Here is a 20100-nt window from a genome sequence, read left to right on the forward strand (position 1 = left end):
ATGCTTCAAAACCATCTAAGATTTCATTAGAATTTTTGACCATTTTATCATACTGTGATACATATTCAACTTGCAATACACCAAAACTCCTGCTGTTTTTTAGATGAACTGCCATTTGATGACTCTCCATCTTGCAATCATTAGGTTGATTTTTAAATCTGAGTATAAGACTACATTTTTCCCTAGCAATTTTGCTTCATTAAATTTGTTCCAATATTCTAGGCTGTCCAGATGACTTTAGATCCTGATTTTGTCATGCAATCTGGTAGACATCAATCCTACCAGTTTAGTATCATATGCATATTTGATAAACACTTTCGCCTTCATCCAAGTCAATGATGGGCTAAGCCAGATCCTTGTGGCATTCTGGTAGAGGCCATCTTCCGTTGACATTGACTCATTAATGACTACTTTTTGAGTAAAGCCATTCATCCAGTTATGAATTTACCTACTTGTATTACTATCAATCCTACAATAGCTCCATCCTTTCAACAAATACAGTATGTGATGCTTCCTGCCCCTGGCTAAGAGGTAGAATGTGTGAAATGAGATAAACACTACTAGACATGGAAATGTGTTAATTTATTTTAATATCTACATATCCATAGGGGCAGCCAGGTGGTGCAGTGGATAGAGCATCAGTGCAGGAGTCAGGAGGACCTGACACTTGACACTCACTAGCTGTGTGACCTTAGGCAAGTCACTTAACCCCAATTGCCTTATCCTGGGTCATCTCCAGTTGTCCTGATGGAGATGTCACTGGATTCAGATGGCTCTGGAGAAGTGAGACTGGTGACCTGCATAGCCCTCCCTCACTCAAAACAAAGTCAAATGCAAGTCATGTCATTATTTCTCTGATGGCATGGTCTTTTTCAGCAAAAAAGGATGAACACACACACTTGTCTAGTTAGAACGTAAGCTTCTTGAAGAGCAGGAATTGCTTTATTCTTTGTATTACTAGAATCTAGTACAGTGTCTGGCAGATGGAGGAGGTGCTTTGATAAATGCTTCTTGGTTAATTGTACTTAGTCATTACTTTAGGGGGTTCTACTGTTATTGATGATTAGAAAGCAAAACAATGTAAAATTTGAAAAAACACCAAAAAAAGTTTTCAAAAATAATTGTAGTGAGACTTTTTGTCAAATGCTCTTATACTTGGCTAAAATCTAGCTCAACTGTATGTATGCCATTCCCCTGACGTTAATTTTGCAATTGTTAAAAGAAAAAAAATTCAAGTCATTCTGCATGATTTTCTTGCGTGTCTGAGAACTTTCCTTTCCTTTTATTATGTTCTAGAATTGTGCCTATAATCAAAATCAAGCTTACTGTCCTATAGTTCCCAAATGCACACCTCTTCCTTTTTCTGAAATTTAGGAATATATCTGTCTGTTTTCAATTCTGCAGTGCTTCCCCAGTTCTCTATCTTTTTAAGATTTATCATAAACTTATTATTGAACATGAATAGAATGTAACTTGAACTGTAAGTAATTATTAAAATTAAAATCAATACACAAAAGTATTATACTTCTTTGATCACTTCAAGTATCCATCAAGATTTTGTCTTGTATTCTTGTTGAGTTTGTACCTTTTATATCTATGGGCTCTACTCTTCTAGTTCTGTCTCCTTTTTTTTGACTGTCTTTTTCAGTCTTCTCAGATTACTTTATAACCCCCAAATTGTCTGTCTTAATAATTTTATAGTTAACATACCATCAGCCCTCTTACTGGACACTTAGGTTGCTTCAAGTTTCTTACGTATAAATGTTGCTGCTATGAAAATCCCTGAATAGCCTTTTAGATATTTTTTTAGATAACATTCTGAGATTATATTCTCAACAATTGGACTCCTAGGGTCCAGGCATATATGATTATTATTTCCAATTTTAAACACCGCACTTAGACACTACATTTAGAATGTCAGTCAACAAAACAGCTATAACTTTTTTTGGGGGGGGGGGTAATCAGAGTAGTATCTGGCTTACAGAAAAGAAATTACTTTGTATGTTATGGTAGAGATAACATATGCTATGCACTAGTAATAATAATTGGATTTTCAGTTTTCATTTTAATTTACACACACCTCCTCCCCCCAGCAATACAATATAATAGCAGTCAATATAAGTTGAAAATACTACTACTAAAGGATATCACTAAAGAATAATGAGTAAGGTGCTAACTATGCACAAAGACATTATGTGGTTTAAAAATAAATCTTACAGTTATATTTAGATTTTTTTAAAAAAGGAATGAGCTGTGTCCTAAATGTTAAGGGCTTTATAGAGATAGATAAAAAAAAAATACCTCTTTTTTTAAATTGTCATCATCACTAACAATCCTATTATGCTTTAATGTCTGCAAAGCACTGTATATGCATGTCCTCATTCCGGGTCTCATAAACAAGCCCTGTAAAGATCTTACAGGTCTTTTTAATCCCTATTTTGTAGATAAAGTGAGTGAAACTCAGAGAAATGATTTCTAAATTGATCACAAAGCTAGCAAGTGTCAATGATGGAATTTGAACCCAGGTCTTCCCTGTCCCACACCATTATTCATAATGTTCTGTATCTTTATCATTCTACATCTTGCACTTCTCAGCTTTGGAAATTCCCTTCCCCTTGACTTCATGTTTCTTTTAAAATGTATTCTTTATTCAAGGACTTTTCCTTTTTTATGTCAGTTATTGAGCGGTGAGAGATGGGAAGCAGGCTTCAGCATCAAGTTTTGTAAAAGTCTCTGCCTTTACAAAGTCTGAGAAGTCTCTCATTGCTATTCCCCTTTATGTTACTGGGGTCCTGATGTAAATTGTACTCTTGGCTCAGCTGACACAAATTTTCTGAAGTTTCTCTGAATTCTTCATGTTGGTGGTATCTCATGATATAATAAAGTTCCAGTATGTTTATACAGAGTAATAAAATGTTATGCCATTCCTCAACTGATGGAAGTACTACCATAAATATTTTTGTACATGAGATCTTTCCCTTTTTCAGATTTATCTTTAGCCCAATATGTAACATACGTTCATATGTTCTTCCTGTTTTTTGTTCAGTTTAGCTACCTTTTTTTCCCCATAAGAATGCCTGCCACCTTAAGGAATACTAAGTAATCTTAAGGCATTCTGTATCTCCAATGCTAATGCTGGGATGCTTTCCTCCAATTTTTTTTTTCTTACACACTGGAACTGGAAAATTTTTTACACAGAATTGGAAAAATGCTGCTGTAATGGAGGTCTCTCTGGTCTACTGAAATCCTTGTACTTTTCCTCCTTTCAGGCATAATGAAGGTTGGTATTTTTCTTTCCTAAGGAATCTCTATCATATTGCCAGGTCAGGTTTTGTAATTTATTTTTCTTGAATTGACACAATATTTCACTTTTTTGAGCATCTGGGAAAAAATTCCAAATTCAGTAAAACGGTATTTTTTTCTTGTGCTTCTCTCAGGTTTCTATTGATAAGATAGTTTATCTCTTGGTTTCTTAGGATTACATTTGTCCATTTCTGATTACTTTCTCTCAGCATGACAGAAATGCCCAGAGACCATCAAACTCTTACTTGCTCCAGTGTCATATCTCTATGGAGCTCAAAGTATTGTAACATCTATAAAAGTGGTAGTAGGAAAAAGCCTCCTCAAGGTCTTCATTTGTCAGATGACTCTTCTTGTAACCTAATGCAAGATGGAATGGATATGTACCTGTTTCTTTAACTTTGCTACTAAGCTTCATTGTTTTTAATGATTTTTGCCCATTTAATGAGTGTGAAGTGGCACTGACAATTGTTTTCATGTGTATTTCCTTGATTATTTGTAAAACTGGCCATCTTGAGTTGTCATTAAAGATGTCCTTTTGAAAACTGTTAAATTTTTTTTTAACATTTCTCCATACTGACCTTTAGAAGCTAACAATTTCTTATGTATTTTAAATGTCTAGTTTTTATCTGTCATAACTGCCACATACTTTTCCCAATCTCTTACTCCTTTTCTTTTGTTTCTATTGTAGAAAAATTTTATTTTAATGTCTTTTCCGAATAGATCCTTCCATTTGTTAACTAGAACAAAAATTTCTCTTTGACACAAGTGAGATAAATATATTATTCCATTTTCTTCCATATTTTAGATAGTTCATAATTTTTACATTTAAATTTATTATTCAACTGGAATTTGCCAAACCATTATCCTAAGTACATTTCTTAAATAATATATTCATTTGCCAGTTTTTATTGTCCACAGGTATATCAAGAAATAAGTTTTTTTCTTTATTTCACTTGTTATCTTGGGTATATATTCTCTTCCCTTAATCTATTCTCTTTTTTGCCTAGTATCCAATAGTTTTGATGACAATCATTCTGTAATAGGGTTTAGAGTATCTTTATCAGTTTTTTTCAGTATGTTTTATTTTTTCAGATTTTTCCATATAAATTTCATTAAGATTTTTACTTTTTTCACCTCTCATCTCTTGTCAAAACGTCATCTGCCAGACTGCTTCCATAATTTGCTTCTGATTCTACTGATGTGTTGATGAACCAAGATAAGTAAGTCATATAATTGAGTTTATTAGGTACATTATTAATTCACACTACCCAATTTAACTGAGTTCTGTCTGAAGTAAGGCAACCCTTCTATTATTCCTTGACTCACTGTTTTCCTTTCCCCTACAACTTTTGCTTTCATATTAAGAATGATTTCAACACCCACAATGATGATTCCCTCAAACTCTTACCCTCCCTATTTTTCAATTTCTTTAAATTTGATGATCTACTTCCCTCACTCCATCAAAGTCCCACAGGGATGATTCGCATCCTAAATTCTCCATCTATTCATTAGACAAAGAATCTGATATTCCTCTAAATAACCACAATTTTATAACCTTCCATCTTTCTCTATGGAATAAACTATTCCTTTTACTCACTAAGACTTTAAACTGCTATAACCTTCATTACTTTTTCAGGTCATTAATCTGGATCTGAATTTACTTTTCTTTCCTTTCAGTCTCAGCCTTATATTTAGCTATTTCAAATTCACACTATCCGCTGCTCTCTGTGCCCCCTTCTCCTGCTCATCTCTTGCCAAAAGTCAGCCCTGGATAAATACCACTACATGCCTCTTCCAATCCTATTCCCTGGCTGTTGAATGGAGCTAGAGGAAGTCACACAACCATGCTGAGTAGATTATAAATTCATGTCACATACACAAGCAGCAAGATAATTAAGTGATTCCCTATTTTATCTCCCATTCCTCTATTCCAAACCATCTCTCAAAACTCCCATTCTGTTTTAACCATCTCCTCTCTCTCAGCTGAGGGATGTACCTTTTGCTTTACTCCTCAACTTTATTTTTATTGTGTCTTCTGACCTCATTACTCAACCATTTTTTAATTGCCAAATTAGATGATTTTTTTCTCAGTGCACGTTCTTTTTGACTGATCTATGGCAGTTGACACTGTTGCTCACCCTTTCCTCTAGATATTCTTGTTTCTGAGTTTTCATGTCACATTTCTCTTCCCAGTTCTCCTACTGTTTGTCTGAACACTACTTCTCAGTCATCCATATCAAGCTTCCTAACTGGGGTGCTCCCCAAGCCTCAGTCCTAGACCTTTTCTTCTTCTATAAAATCTCTTGTTGAATTCATCAGTTCCCAAGGATTTATCATCCCTATGTAGATGATTCACAGGTATATATATATATTTAGTTCCAGCATCACCCTTGACTTTTAATCCTGCATCACCAATCACCTATTGGATATATCAAACTGGATGATCCAGAGACATCTTGGATTCAACTTGTACAAGAGAGATCTCATTGTATCTTCTTCCCTCTAAATCCATCCCTCTCCAAAACTTGCTGACTTCTGTCCAAGGCAGAACCACTTTTCCAAAATCCCGGGTTAATTAGTAACTTTGGTATTTTCCTCAATTCACTGTCCCTAATCCCACATCATTCCACTACTTGCCCAATCTTGCCCTTTCTATATCCAAAACATCTTTTCCATCAGATCCCTTCTTGCTTCATAGAGTTACAACTGTAGTTCAGGCCCTAAATACTTTCCCCATTCCAGGCCATCCTCTAACTGCTGCCAAAGTAATTTTTCTTAAGCAAAAACCTTATCATCCATTCTTATTCCATAAATTTCAATAGTTCCTATTGCTTCTGGAGTCATATATAAACTTGTTTAGCTTTTAATATCTTTCACAAGCTAGCCCCAACATATTTTTTCTAGCCTCACTGGAAATTATTTCCCCTGCTTCCCAGGTGGCTAGGTGGCACAATGGATGTAGCACTGGACCTACAGTGAAAAAGAATTTTCTGAGCTTAAATCTGGTCTCAGGAACTTACTAGCTATATGACCCTGGACAAGACACTTAACCTGTTTGCCTCAGTTTCCTCAACTGTAAAATGGGAATAATGGCACCTATATCCCAGGATTGTTGTGAGCATCAAATGACATATAATAGGTTTCCAATAAAAGTTTGGTTCCTTTCTTCCTGCTGAATTCTGGGATCCAACATCACCAGCCTTCTCTCTGATCCATACATATGATACTCTATCTCTGTCTCTATAGTTCAGCATTAGCGAGTCCCATTCCTGGAATGCATTCCTTTATGATTTCTACCTTTTAAAAAGAGTTTTTCTCTCTTCCTTCAAGACACAGCTAAAATGTTAACTTCTACATGAAGAGTTCCCTTATTCTCCCAATTGCTAATGCTCTCCCTTTCAAAATACCTTGTATTTTGCATATACATACATGAACTTTCTTATCTTTCCCATCAGAATGTAAGCTCCTTGAAAATAAGGGCTGTTTGATTCTTTTTATTTGTAATAATCACCTAGCACAATTCCTGGCACACAGCAGGTAGTTAATAATCACTTACTGATAGCTTGATGAAGTTTGACAAAAACCCTGATATTTTGGCTAGTCTTAAAAGAAATGTCTAAGTTAATTTAGGGAAACATTGTCACTTATTCCATATCAATCCAACTCCTCCATGAATATTGTTTTTAACTGTCCTTATTGCTTACTGGTCCTAGTTACTGCTAAGTAGGTTTCTGAAGGTCTTAACTGACACCACACAGAGAAGAGCTCCTACTGTTTTCTTGATCTTTTTAATTGGCTAAAGAATGGAAATTATGTTGGTATTAATTTTGTATCCTTATGAGATCAGGACAAATTCACTGATTATCAACGTTTTTAGTACTTTCTAGATTTTTCACATGTACAATCATATCCTCTGGACCTAATAATTTTGACTTGTTCATTTTCAACATTAACTCTTCACTTTTTTGTTTATCTTTTTATTAATTGTTAGAGAGGTAGCCTTAGAGATATGATTAATTTGGGTTCAAGTCCCACCTCGACTCCTCCTGTCCTTGTATACTGGCTTGGGTAAGCAGCTTATCCTCTCAGAGATAAAAGGCAATTTTAAAACTTTTAAGTTGTAGAATAGTGGTCAATATGGGCTATTAGTGAAAATTTCTTTCCTGAAGCTGATGAAATCAGAGATCAGGATCCAAAAGAGGAAAACAAAAGGCACTTGCTAGCATTTTTAATACTGTCAAATAGAAGTGAACATCCTTTTTTTGTGTGTGATCTACTTTTAATGAGAATATTTCTAATGTTTCTTCACTGATCTGGACATAAGTTAGATATTTCTTATTGTGTGGATCTGCATAGTCTTTTTTTCCCAGCACTGCCCTTAACTTTGACTTCAGACTTCAAAACCACATCCCCTCTGCTGCTTGTTCATCTCTTGTCTTCCCTTATACCTTAGGGATTTCTCTCCCTGGAATAGCCTACCATGGCTTCAATGCAAGGCCCACCTTCCTTCAACTATTGATGAATTCCTCTTGCAGTCTTCATTTGGTGAAGGGCCTGCCTTCATTCTGTTCCTAACATCTGACTTCCTTAAGATTATTATTACTTTACAACAGGTATTTTATTCTCTTTACCCTACTTTGTGTGTTGTTTGCAACAGAACATAAGTACCATTAGAATATAAGATCCTTGAGAGCAGGGATAGTCTTTCTTACAGTAAGCACTTAATAAACGATTCTTTCCTTCATCACTGTGCTCCTCCTTCTGCTGGGCAAGTTGTTTAGCTGGAATTCCTGAGTTTGCTCCTCTCTTCACGGCCCACCTTCCAACTGCTAGGGTTAATTCTCTCTTAATCCACAGTTTGTTCTCTTCTCTGCTTCCAAAGGATATCAAAGCAGCTTCTTGTCTCAACTCTCACTTGTCCTGCTCTTGTCCTTGCTACATGTGGCAAGTAGCTCTACTGTGAGACATGAACCAATGCAATGAGAGGAGAAATTTCTTTCTCCTTTAAGGTAAGGAATGATTTTCTCCCAAGAATTGGGTTCTTACATGTTTTTTAAAAATCTAAGCTTACGTCTCCTTTGTGTCCATATTAGCTTCTTACAACAATGCCCCAGAAAAGTCAAGGAGAAGTGTAAGCATTAAGTAGGCTGCAATACATTATAAACAAGAAACTAAGAACAACCAGAGTTGTATGCAATCAAAGAAAAATACAATGAATCAGAAAAGCTGATCCTGAGGTGAAAACAAGGAATGACTGATGAACAGCCTGTGCAGTCCATTTCATCTCGTGATGTCATAAGAAAGTGTCTACTAGTCAAACTATGGGAGGATATGGACAATCATCTCAGAGGATGTGAAGGCACGTGACAACTGCAATCTGTATCACTGGAAGGAGCATCCACATCAGTGAGATCACAGATTTAAGTATCTGCAGCTTTCAGAATGTCATTCTTGAGATCTTTCCACACATCCCAGATTGGCTTGCCCTAGAGAATTTCAGCTGATAGGTTTCTATCTATCCTCTGAACACTATGAAATTCACTTTCCCCAAATCTAGGGTCTGTGTTAGTATATGACTACATTTTGTATTCATAACTACCACTGATTCTAAGATGAAACGGTCATTTCCCTGCAATGTATCATTCCATTCCAGCAACATTCTTCCTTGTTGGTCACAATCAGATCCAGAGTAGATATTTCCAACATTGCTTGCTCCACTTTTTGGGAGATGAAATGATGATGAAAACAAGCCAGGAAGTTATGCTGTTTTTTTGTCTTATTATTTCTGGTTAAGTGCCATAATAATTGAAATCTCTTACCTCTATAACATTATGCCTTTATGTCAGGCCCTTAATGTTTCTTAGATGCAACTATTTTCTTTCTGTCCAAATTGGGACCTAATATCCTCCTATGACAATATAACTCTTTTTGTCTCCACTGATCTTCATTCAGGTACCTTCCCCATTCTGGTCCTTAAATTTTCCTGCCTTGATCCATTCTACTTTTCACTATTTTGCTCCTTTTGAATAAGCTGTATCATTCAAGTCATAGGTTTCATCCATGTCCAGTAAGCATCTTAAACTCAAAATGACCAAAACCAAACTCATCTTTTTCCCCTAAACTACTCTTCCCACCAACTTCCCTGTTACTGTTTAGGGCAACACCATCCTCTAGCCCTCAGGCTCATAATCTAGGTGTCATCCTTGACTCCTTACTATCCTCTAGATGATGAACAAGATACTCCATTTCTCAGCTGTGACTGTCCCATAGGCCTGAACGCTTTCTTTTTCCATCTCTACTTACTCGCTTTAAGTCCCAACTAAAATTCCAGTTTCACTAGAAGCCTTTTCCAAGTCTCTTAATTCTAATGCCTTCCCTCTTTCTCTTAATTATTCCCTACTTACCCTGTATATAACTTGTTTATATACATCTGTTTCCTCTCATTAGACTGTGAGCTTCTTGAGGACATAAGTCTTTTTTCGTTCAGTTGTATCTGACTCTGTGACCCCTTTTTGGGGTCTTCTTGGCAAAGATACTGGAGAAGTCTTGCTATTTCCTTCTCAAGCTTATTTTACAGATGAAGAAACTGAGGCAAACAGGGTTAACTGACTTGCCCAGAGTCACACAGCTAGTAAGTGTCTGAGACCAGATTTGAAATTCACATCTTCCTGACTTAGGCCCAGCATTCTATTCACTGTGCCACCTAGCTGCCAAATAAGACAAACAGGGTTAATTGACTTGCCCAGTGTTCCATACCTACTACGTGTCTGAGGTCAGATTTGAACTCAGGAAAATGAGGGTTCCTGATTCCAGGTCCAGCACTACCTAACTGGCCTTCTTGAGGACAGTGACTGTCTTTTGGCTCTTTTTGTACTCCTTGCACTTGACCCAGTGCCTGACTAATCCTTGAAGGATAAACAACTACTGCTTACTTAGAAGATACAGTTTCTTACTCTTTGGGAAGAGTCTTACATTTCCCTTCTAAGTGTTATTGCATAAATACAGCAAAATCACATGCAATGCTAAGTAATCAAATGAATGCTATACCTACTCATGCTTCCTAACCTTTTATACAAAACCCACTGCTTATTTGTTAATATCAATCAACTATTTCTGTAATCATTACGAAGTCATGAACACAAGGACACATCAAATAGCTTTAGTTACCTCTTGAGGATGAGCTATAACTGGACAGACTTCGTGAATTTGGGCTATACTATTAAAGGTTTATGTAGCATTCAGAACATAGGAAGAGATAATGTTACAGTACGTGGTTCTGATCAGACCACGTAGAGCATTCTGTAAGGAGTCTGACAAATTGGTGCATATCCAGAGGAGGGTTATTAAGAGAGTAAGATGCTACACTCTAAAGAAGTTAAGTATATGATCTGGGGATGTTAAACTGGGAGAAGGTCCAAGGAGTGATGGGACACATTCAGACGTAATATCTGTTAATCAAATTTTGGAAGGAGTGCTATTTGGAAGAGGATTTGAACTTGATTTGATTGTTCTAGATAGAAAATTATCTATGAATGGTGTGTGTTCGTCCTTCGTTGCCCAAGAAGGCCATGCCATCAGAGAAATAATGACATGACTTGCACTTGACTTTGTTTTGAGTGAGGGAGGGCTGTGCAGGTCACCAGTCTCACTTCTCCAGAGCCATCTGAATCCAGTGACGTCTCCATCAGGACAACTGGAGATGACCCAGGATGAGGTAATTGGGGTTAAGTGACTTGCCCAAAGTCACACAGCTAGTGAGTGTTAAGTGTCTGAGGTGAGATTTGAACTTAGGTCCTCCTGACTCCTGCACTGGTGCTCTATCCACTGTACCACCTAGCTGCCCGTATCTATGAATGGAAACTAAAATGGAAGATGTTTCAACTTAGTTTTTTAATGATCAAATTCTCAAAGGAGGAATGGTCTATCTTAACAATTTCTTCTCACTAGGTATGCAGGCAGAGGCTAGATGACAATTTATTAGGGATACTGGCAAGGCAATTCATCATGCTTCAGGTAAGGATTGGTTTAGATGACCTCTGAGGTACTTTCCAACCTCAAGACTCTAAAATTTACATTAGAGAAGAACTCACAAAGAATTGATATTCTGATTTACCTATATTTAAGAAGAAGACACTAGGAAGAGCTATGGTTCTTTTTCTTCCTGTTTCTTATACTTTGCAAATTAGAAGAACCACATATATCATCAGATAAATTTTCCTTAGTAAACTTATTTTAAGGTGTCAGGACATAAAGTAGAAAAATTAATTTGTTTTAATTGGATGTTAAAAGAATGAGAAGAATTAGCTCTGCCATAAAGAATGCTATGCAAAAGGATTTTTACCAGAGTATTATTACTGAGATATTCTGATTGTAGAATAGGACTGAAGGAGAAATTTTCAAGAACATACTCTGTGAAACTCTTTTGCCTTTTCTCTAGTTCTGGCATAGGCTTCTTCTCTTGATTCTTCTTCCTTTTGTTGTCTCACTTCAGTTAACTGATTACATGACCTGGAAAAAAAGATAAGATTTACATAGTATCTTATCATCATATGCAAATACAATAGTCAGTTACTTTAAGATCAGCAAAGGTAGCTAATATAAACTCAAAAGAAATTTGACCAGAGGTGCCCCTATATTCTTATTTGAAGTTGTATAACTGATAATTCCTGATTATATCCAAAAGACTGAACACAATATATCACAGCTGATATAAAATCTTATCTAAGACCTGTAAGATACCTGTACCTTACCAATATATTTTAAAAAATCTATCCATATGCTACTCAGGATCTTTAGAAGATTTTAGCATCAATTTTGATATCAATGCTATTTATGTGAACTACTAGATATGACCTGCTTTCAGTCTCCCAATTAAAACAAGGGTGTTCAGGGATCATCTTAGTTTGCCCCACATTACCTGAAGATGTGGCCTAACAGTGGAAAGGGGATACATTTCCTCTACACAATAAATATTAGGAAAATCTGTTTTATTGTTAAGTAATCACAACAAATTCAACAGCGGAAGAAGCATCCCTTCAGTTTTTACATTATTTTTTATCTGGACAAACAGAAGACTAGAGAATGAGGTTACATCAGAAAACAACAGTAGTGATCAAACTAAGATTCTCTTTGCAAGGATCACATAAACTGCCTTTTTCCCACAGTGCTGTGGGCTGTGAATTAGAACATGAAGGGTGCAGAAAGTGAAGGAAGAGGTCAGCCTCCTTATGAGAGCAGTAGGTACCATAACAGAGCTACTGGTTCTCTTTAATATCTTCAAATGGCACTGTAACATTTCTGTGTTTGTATGATGAGAGGATGTTCAAGGTATATGTCTGCTGATACAAGAACCCATTTTAGTGGTGAATGAATACTTTAACTCTACACAAGAGCCCATTAGGTTCAAGCTGCAGAGCTCCCATCAAAACAGTTAGGTATGTGATTCTAAGCAATTCAATGTCTATCCCTCCTACAGTTTATTCTAGGATCTAGTAAGAGAATATGCATGCGAAGACATCCTAAAAACCATAACACACTCTAATTTACTGTTATAAACACAAGTGTTGGCCAAATACAACTCTATCAGAGAGAAACCGTCAAGTAATGGGCATCAATGACCAATTTCCAGAGCAGGGAGTTCTGCAAAAGATTTTAAATTAAAAAGCCACTTCAAGATGATACTGGCAGGAAGCACTGGAAAGCCATTCTTACCTAATGAGATTGGTAACCACTGAATTAGAATTCAATCTTTTGAAAACAGAAAAGGAGCAGCTGGAAAGTCTTGCCGAAGGAGGTGGGAGCACACTAGAGCTACTGTTTTTGAGGGTGATTCTAGCCCCAGGTTAGTTGGATATGGGTTTTGCTGCCTCATTCCAGGCAAGAATAGAGCTTTACTTCTATTCAGCTGAAAATGAAATAATGGTAAAGGAGGAGTGTCTTCTATGTATCCCACCCTTAACTACATTCTATCCCAATCACAGTGCTTTGAAAAACATAATTTTAAACTACACAGATATGCCCAATTTATATGTCTCTGGGGCTTGTACTATATATTCTAACTAGCAGCAAATGTGACTTAACATGTGATAATCCCTGTCTTTGGAGGGACATTTATCTGACTCTGTCATCTATGTAGCCAAAAGAAATTATCTCAGTAAAACTAAGTAATATGGTGCAGGGCCATATTTCAGTGTTGATCCAAATGACTTAAATATCAATTCAGAATCCCTACATCCAGTAATAATGGATTATTTTGGACAGAATTTGAGATTTTATAGTTGTAGGGCCTCCCAGTGAGTCTAACTAGCATACTAGTTTAGATTGGCACCTTCTCTACAACTTAGAATCTTAGACATTTGTCAGAGTTACTCAGTTAAAGTCAGTATGTGTCAGAGCAAAGTACAGGTCTTCCAGAATCAAAGGCCACATATTTATCCCCTAGGCCACAGAGCATCTCAATCAGGGCATTTAATGATATGTGTAAGAAATCTTTTAAGATATAAAGATGAACACCATTCACAAATGTCAATTCACACCTATTAAGGGACAGCTTATTAAGGGATTTCATGTATCCACAGTAAGTTACTAGTTACACACATACAATTTAGAAATATTCATTCTTGTTGAATAAGCCCTTCTATGGATAACTATGTCACTTCCTTTGGTAGGAAGACCTATGTTTTTGCTTTAGTTTTTGACTAAAACATAAGATTGTGCTTTGATATAGTTTTTTTTTAAAATAGGAAGAGATTTTTTAGAATTCATTGGCTAAGTTTAATTTGACAAAGACTTCCCACTTAATTTAGCTAAACCTGAAATAGAATAAAACTTCAAACAAAGTAAATAAAACAAAAGAAATTCCAGCTCATTATCATGGAATAAATTTTAGGAATTAGGCTACATTTTATTCTTTTCCTCTATAGTACAAAGGATACCTTAAAGCCCGCTGATGCTGAAGTGCTTTCACAGTCTTCCTATCTTCAGGGAAACACACTTTAACTTCATTCACTTTCTTCAACTGATTTGTTGTTGGCTCTATGGGGAAAAAGACAATAAAAATCTTTAGGTAAGAAAAACTTACAAAAAGAGAGGCAGATAATAGAAGACTGAGAATAACAGTTATTGTATTGGTTAACAGTCAGGATCCCAAAAGAAGCATAGGTTAGACTGATGAACTGAATCCAGTGCAAATGAAATTTATTAGGAATATATTTTATATAAAATGTCATACTTGGGGCTCAACTGCACAAATGTAGGATGGGGGAGGTTTGGTTAAAGAACATTTCATTTAAAAAACTCCTGGGGGCCTTAAATGTATCAAAATCTCATGAGCTAATGGTATGATATAGCAGATAAAAGAGCTAATGTAATCTTACAAAGCATTAGAAGTACAATGTCCAATACTAAAGATATGCTAGTCCTGTTGGATTCTACTCTGATTGGAATGCATTTGGAGTTTATATTGAGTTGTGTGTGGGTGTCACATTTTTGGAAGGAGTACAGTCAGGGGAAGGCAACCAGATCAATGAGAGGACTAGGGACCATACTGCTTTTAGACTGGTTGAAGAAACTAGAAATACTTAGCATGGAGAAGAGAAGGTTTTGGGCTTGGGGATTGGGCGGTAGGGAAGGAAGGGGGCAAGAATTATTGCACAGAATTAGGTCATAGTTATCGACAGGTTATCATTTAGAAAGGGGATTATATTGTTCTGATTGGCCCCAGAGGGAAAAATTAGAAACTATGCACACAGGTCTCAGAGAGACTGATTTCAGCTGAATAGATTCTGTTTACTTAAAATGAAAACGTTACTAAAGCTATTCAGCCACCAACATCTATCTTCAGGCTGGGCAGTTACTTCATTTTATTTATTTTTTAATGAATAAACCATTTTAATCAATATCTTTTGTTTTTACAGTATCTACATTTCCAAATGTATCTCTTCCTACTCCTCCTATAGAGGAGTTACTTTTAACAAAGAAAAAGAAAAGGAAAAATGTTCAGCTAAACCATCAAATACAGTGAACAATTCTGACAGTACATATAGCATTCCACATCCAGAGTCTCTCACATCTGCCAAGGGAGAGGCAGGCAGCCTTTTATATATAAAATCAGAGACCAAACGTATTTTTCTCTCTTAGTTATGAATAGTCCCAACACACGAAGATCCCAACCTGCCTGTGACAATCTAGGGAACATACCAGAAGGCTTTCTCTCCACTGGGTGCTTTTTACTTTCAATTTCTAGAGCTGATTTAGGCTGGGATTTTCCAGAAGTTTGAGCTCTATTTTTAATTTCTTTCTGTCTTTGTGATGATTGTTCAATGAATGAATTATTCTTTTTTACAAATACTTCTTGTAAGCTTCCTGGTGCAGAACTAAATTCTTGGAATGTGTCTGTCAATCAAGCAAGAAATATTTATTAAACATCTACTCTGTTCTAGGTAGTGAGCATATAAGTACAAAGGATGAAATAATTCCTCCCTTACAAGTAAAGTATAGAGGAGACAAGTATCTAATAATTTCACACAACATAAATGTAAGATGGAATACTGCATGTATAAGGAACAGAAAAGAGGTCAATTTGGCTAGCTGCAGAAAAAAATTCAGTATAGACATGTTAAACTCTCTCTGGATAGAGAAACATGCTCTTTATCTCATATATGACAGAGAACTTCCTAAGACTTTGCAGTGAGGTTAACTCCTGCTCACTTTATATTTGTGAGCACAAATGATCTTGCCAGAAAGAACTTAGTACTGCTGAAAATTATGAAGTAATACCTCCCCAAAACTTAGAAACTTCAGGGATAAAGACAATCTCCTTATCAGTGCTGCCCACTGATGGCAAAGGCAGGTTAAGAAGACAGCATCTAAATATAGAGTTTGGATTTCTAAACCTGGGCTTAAAAGACAGAAATGAAAAGCACTTGATCAAAGATAGACTACCTTTAACAAAGGCTGATAGGAATGTATTTGCATAATCTTAAAAATACAGATGAAAAGGTTTGAGAAACTGAAAAGAAATGGGAAGAGGATAGTAATCTATGTTTACCTTCAAACAAGTTATGATAGATGGGGTCACAAAGAGTTGGACACAACTGACAAATGACTGAATATCAACAATGGACAATCTTACTGGTGAACCACAAGTGCACAGGAAACAAAAGCCATGAAAGCAAGTAGTAATAAATAAAACCTATGGCCTCAAAAATTTAAATATAAATGCATACTATATTATTAACAAAAAAGTGAACAAATGCAAAAAGACAAAACAGACTAGAAGGCATCAGTGATGCTTAGCAAGATGAGATCCAGGGCTAGAATGTGACTCTGGAAGGGTTTAACTTATTCACAACAAAATTGGGTAAGAGAAAGAGGCAGGGAGAGGGGTGGGGGTTGGTCCTCATCCCTCGTTCGAGAAATAGTCTTTCTTATTAAGAAGCCAAATCAGTATAAGGAAACCTAGGAACCAGAGAGAAGATTGGTTAAGAGCAATAGTTAGTCTGTCAATAAACATTTACTAGGCGCATACTATGTGTCAAGCACCGTGCTAAGTGTTGGTTATACACAAAGAGGCCAAAGAGAGTCCCTGCTCTCAAGGAGCTCACAGCTGAATGCAGGAGAGAATAAGCAAACAGACAGGTACAAACAAGCGATTTATAGGAAATAATTAACAGAGGGAAGGCACTAGAATTAAGAGAGAATTCCTATAAAAGGTGGGATTTAAACTGGGACCTGAAGAAAGTCAGAAAGTGAAAATGAGAAGGGATTGAGTTTCAAACACGGGGATAACCACAGAAAATGCCTGAAGCTGTGAGATGGAAGGTCTTGTTTACGGTGTAAGAAGACTGGAAAAGTTGGGGGAATGTACTAGATTATGAAGGGCTTTGATTGCCCAGAAGATTTTTATTTGATTCTGGAAGTGATAGGGAACCACTGGAGTTTGGAGGAGGGGGAGATGATATGACATGGACAGCCTTGTGATTTAGGAAAATCATTCTGGTAACTGAAAGAAGGATGGACTAGAGTGGGGAGAGACCTGAAGTAGGGAAATCCGCTAGAAGGCTATTGCAATAGTATAAGGGTGAAGTGATGAAGGCCTGTACTCAGGTGAAGACATCATCAAAAGAGAGAAGGGGATCATTTAAGAGATGCTGCAAAGGTGAAATCAATAGGCCCTGGCAACAGATTGGACAGGGGAAACAAGAGATAGTGAAGAGATGAGGATAACACCTGGGAGAGGGATTAGACTTTATGCACATAGCCCCAGACGGCAGAACTAGGGACAATGAGTGGAAATTACAAAGAAGCAAATATGTAAGGCTTTATGTAAGGAAAAATTTCTTAACAATTAAAACTATCCAACAAGTAAGAATGAATGACTACCTTAGAAAGTAAAGAGTTCCCTCCTCATTGGAGGTCTTCAAACAAAAGTTAGATGAGAAAACTGCCGGCTATGATGCAGAAATGCCTTTTCAGATATGGGTTTGAATGAATGTTCCTGGTATCTGGTGAAAATTTTTCTAGAAAAATCCAAGTAAGAAAAGCTGTTGATTTTTTGATTTTTAAAAGTGATTCCCATTGATAAGTAAGATTATATTGCAGGATTTTATTTTTCTACACAGAACTCTACATAGTATGGTTGGTGTAAGTGTGCAACGGAAACCACTGAATAAAAAGACATAGGTATTAGTAAAAGGAAAATAAAGGTGAGGGAGTGACAAAAAAAGAAGCAGCATGGCTGCTCCCTAACCACAGAAAATACAAAATTCAGTAAGTTTATAGGCACATCTATTTATAGTTTCTTTTTCTGTACCTGTTCAACATGATAAATTAAAAAGTAGGAACATGGCAAAGACAGTAAATTAAAAATGAAATAACCAAAATAAAAGCATTCATACAGATTCATAGCAACAAGGTAAGCTTAGGAGATTTCTTGTATCTCTAATATGAAAGCCTTTAAAGCAGAAAGGCAGTATGGTGTAATGGAAAACACAAGACTTGGAAGTCAGAAAAACATATAACTGATACATAACCTTGGGCAGATCTCTTAATTTCCCTAAGTCTTTAGAATGGGAATAGAACCTCTGCTACTTATTTCATGGGGTAGTCATAAAAATCAAATAAAACCATTTATGTAAAACATTTTACAAACCTAAAAGCCACATAAATGTCAGCTCTGTCATAATTATCAAAGCACTAGCTGGAAACAGGCCCATCAGACAACTTTAATAACCTTTAACTGCAACTTGATTCTAGATCAGGGTGGGGAACCTGTGATCTCAAGGTCACATGTGGCCTTCTAGGTCCTCAAGTGTGGCCCTTTGACTGAATCCAAACTTCACAGAACAAATCCCCTTAATAAAAGAATTTGTTCTGTAAAACTTGGGCTCAGTCAAAAGACCGCCTCCAAGGACCAAGAAGGCCATATGTAGTCTTGAGACCACAGGGTCCCCACTCCTGTTCTAGAGAGATATTTCTTCCCCATTTCTATTTTACTCAGAAATAAAGAATTTAACATGATTATTCTAGTGGCCATATGGCCTTGTGATTGTCATCAAAAGAACTTTTGCAATGCATGAGATTAAATGGTATAATGAATAAAATGGTGGACTTGACATGGGTTCAAATGCTGCTTTCTGCCACTCACTAGCTATGTAACTGTGGGCAAATAACTGAATTTCTGTCTCATTTGAAAAACAAAGGGGGCAAAATTAGAAGACCTATAAAGTTCCTTCCACTTCTAGATCTAAGTTGCTGTGATTACCTGGATGCTGAAAGGAAGAAGTTGGTCTCTCCTCAGGAGGTTCTGTAACAGTTAAATCTGGTTTCCAAAATGAGTAATCCTCTTTCAACTCTGAATCTTGTTTCACCTAGTAACAAGAATGAGTAATGTGTTTCAGACCTACAGAAAGAGTAAAATATCTCTTTCTACTGTCACAGAACAGGTTAAGGACAGCTTTTGCTAACAGCACAGGCATACAAAATAAATATTCAAAACACAAGCAACCAAGGACAATCCCAAATTATGGTTATATTAGTAATAATAATAGATAACATTTATATAGCACTTTAAGATTTGCAAAGCACTTTACACATCTATTATTTCAATGGGTCCTCACAATAACTCTGACTCATAATCAACTTGCAGCAAACTAAAATTCCCCCTTTCAGATAAGTCGCTAATCAGTTTCCTCATCCTGTCTTACAAAAATAGTTTTCTGAAATCAAAATGATTTTTAAGTTTTTTGTCATATGAAGAAAAGATCCTTTTATTTCTTTCCTACAGCAGTATGATCACAAAATCTAGTTTTTATCTTCATATACTAATCCTCCCACCACTAGCTGATATACTGTCTTATGATTTCATTATTATTAAAAATGTGAAGGAAATGACCAAGTTAACTGGTACTACTTTTGTCAGTTTGTGGAAGATCTTTATTATAGTTATGAGCCAGCTGATTAATCTCTAATGCTAGAAATCAGTCAATCACAGTGGAAAAAGAATAGGTGAGATTTCTCCACTGGCCAAGTTTAAAACTATATAATAGTTCTATATAAAGGCATAATAGTATGTTATAAACATAGCAATATCAGATTATATTTTATAAATACAAATAAATGCCTTTAGTTCACCTACTCATGAGAAGAACAAAAGAGGTTTTCTGAGGAGGATGAACATGACCAAATCTACTTAAAGAGAAGATAAAACTCATTGTGTGTGGTCTCAAAGGGAAGAACTCAATGCAATGGGTAGTGCTGCAGAAAGCTTTATTTTGGGTCAGTACAAGAAAAAATGCC

The 20100-nt window shown here is 36.2% G+C and overlaps 1 protein-coding gene across 1 annotated transcript in view; it reads right to left on the minus strand.

Moving 5' to 3' along the window:
- The window catches only part of CEP295 (centrosomal protein 295), an 85026-nt gene that overhangs the window by 2933 nt on the left and 61993 nt on the right, over positions 1-20100 (minus strand). The window contains 4 exon segments of the mRNA XM_072611342.1: positions 11712-11811; positions 14238-14337; positions 15502-15696; positions 19067-19172. Of these exon segments, the coding sequence (XP_072467443.1) occupies positions 11712-11811; positions 14238-14337; positions 15502-15696; positions 19067-19172 (501 nt within the window).

The sequence above is a fragment of the Notamacropus eugenii genome, chromosome 5, assembly GCF_028372415.1.
Source record: "Notamacropus eugenii isolate mMacEug1 chromosome 5, mMacEug1.pri_v2, whole genome shotgun sequence".
NCBI lineage: Eukaryota > Metazoa > Chordata > Mammalia > Diprotodontia > Macropodidae > Notamacropus > Notamacropus eugenii.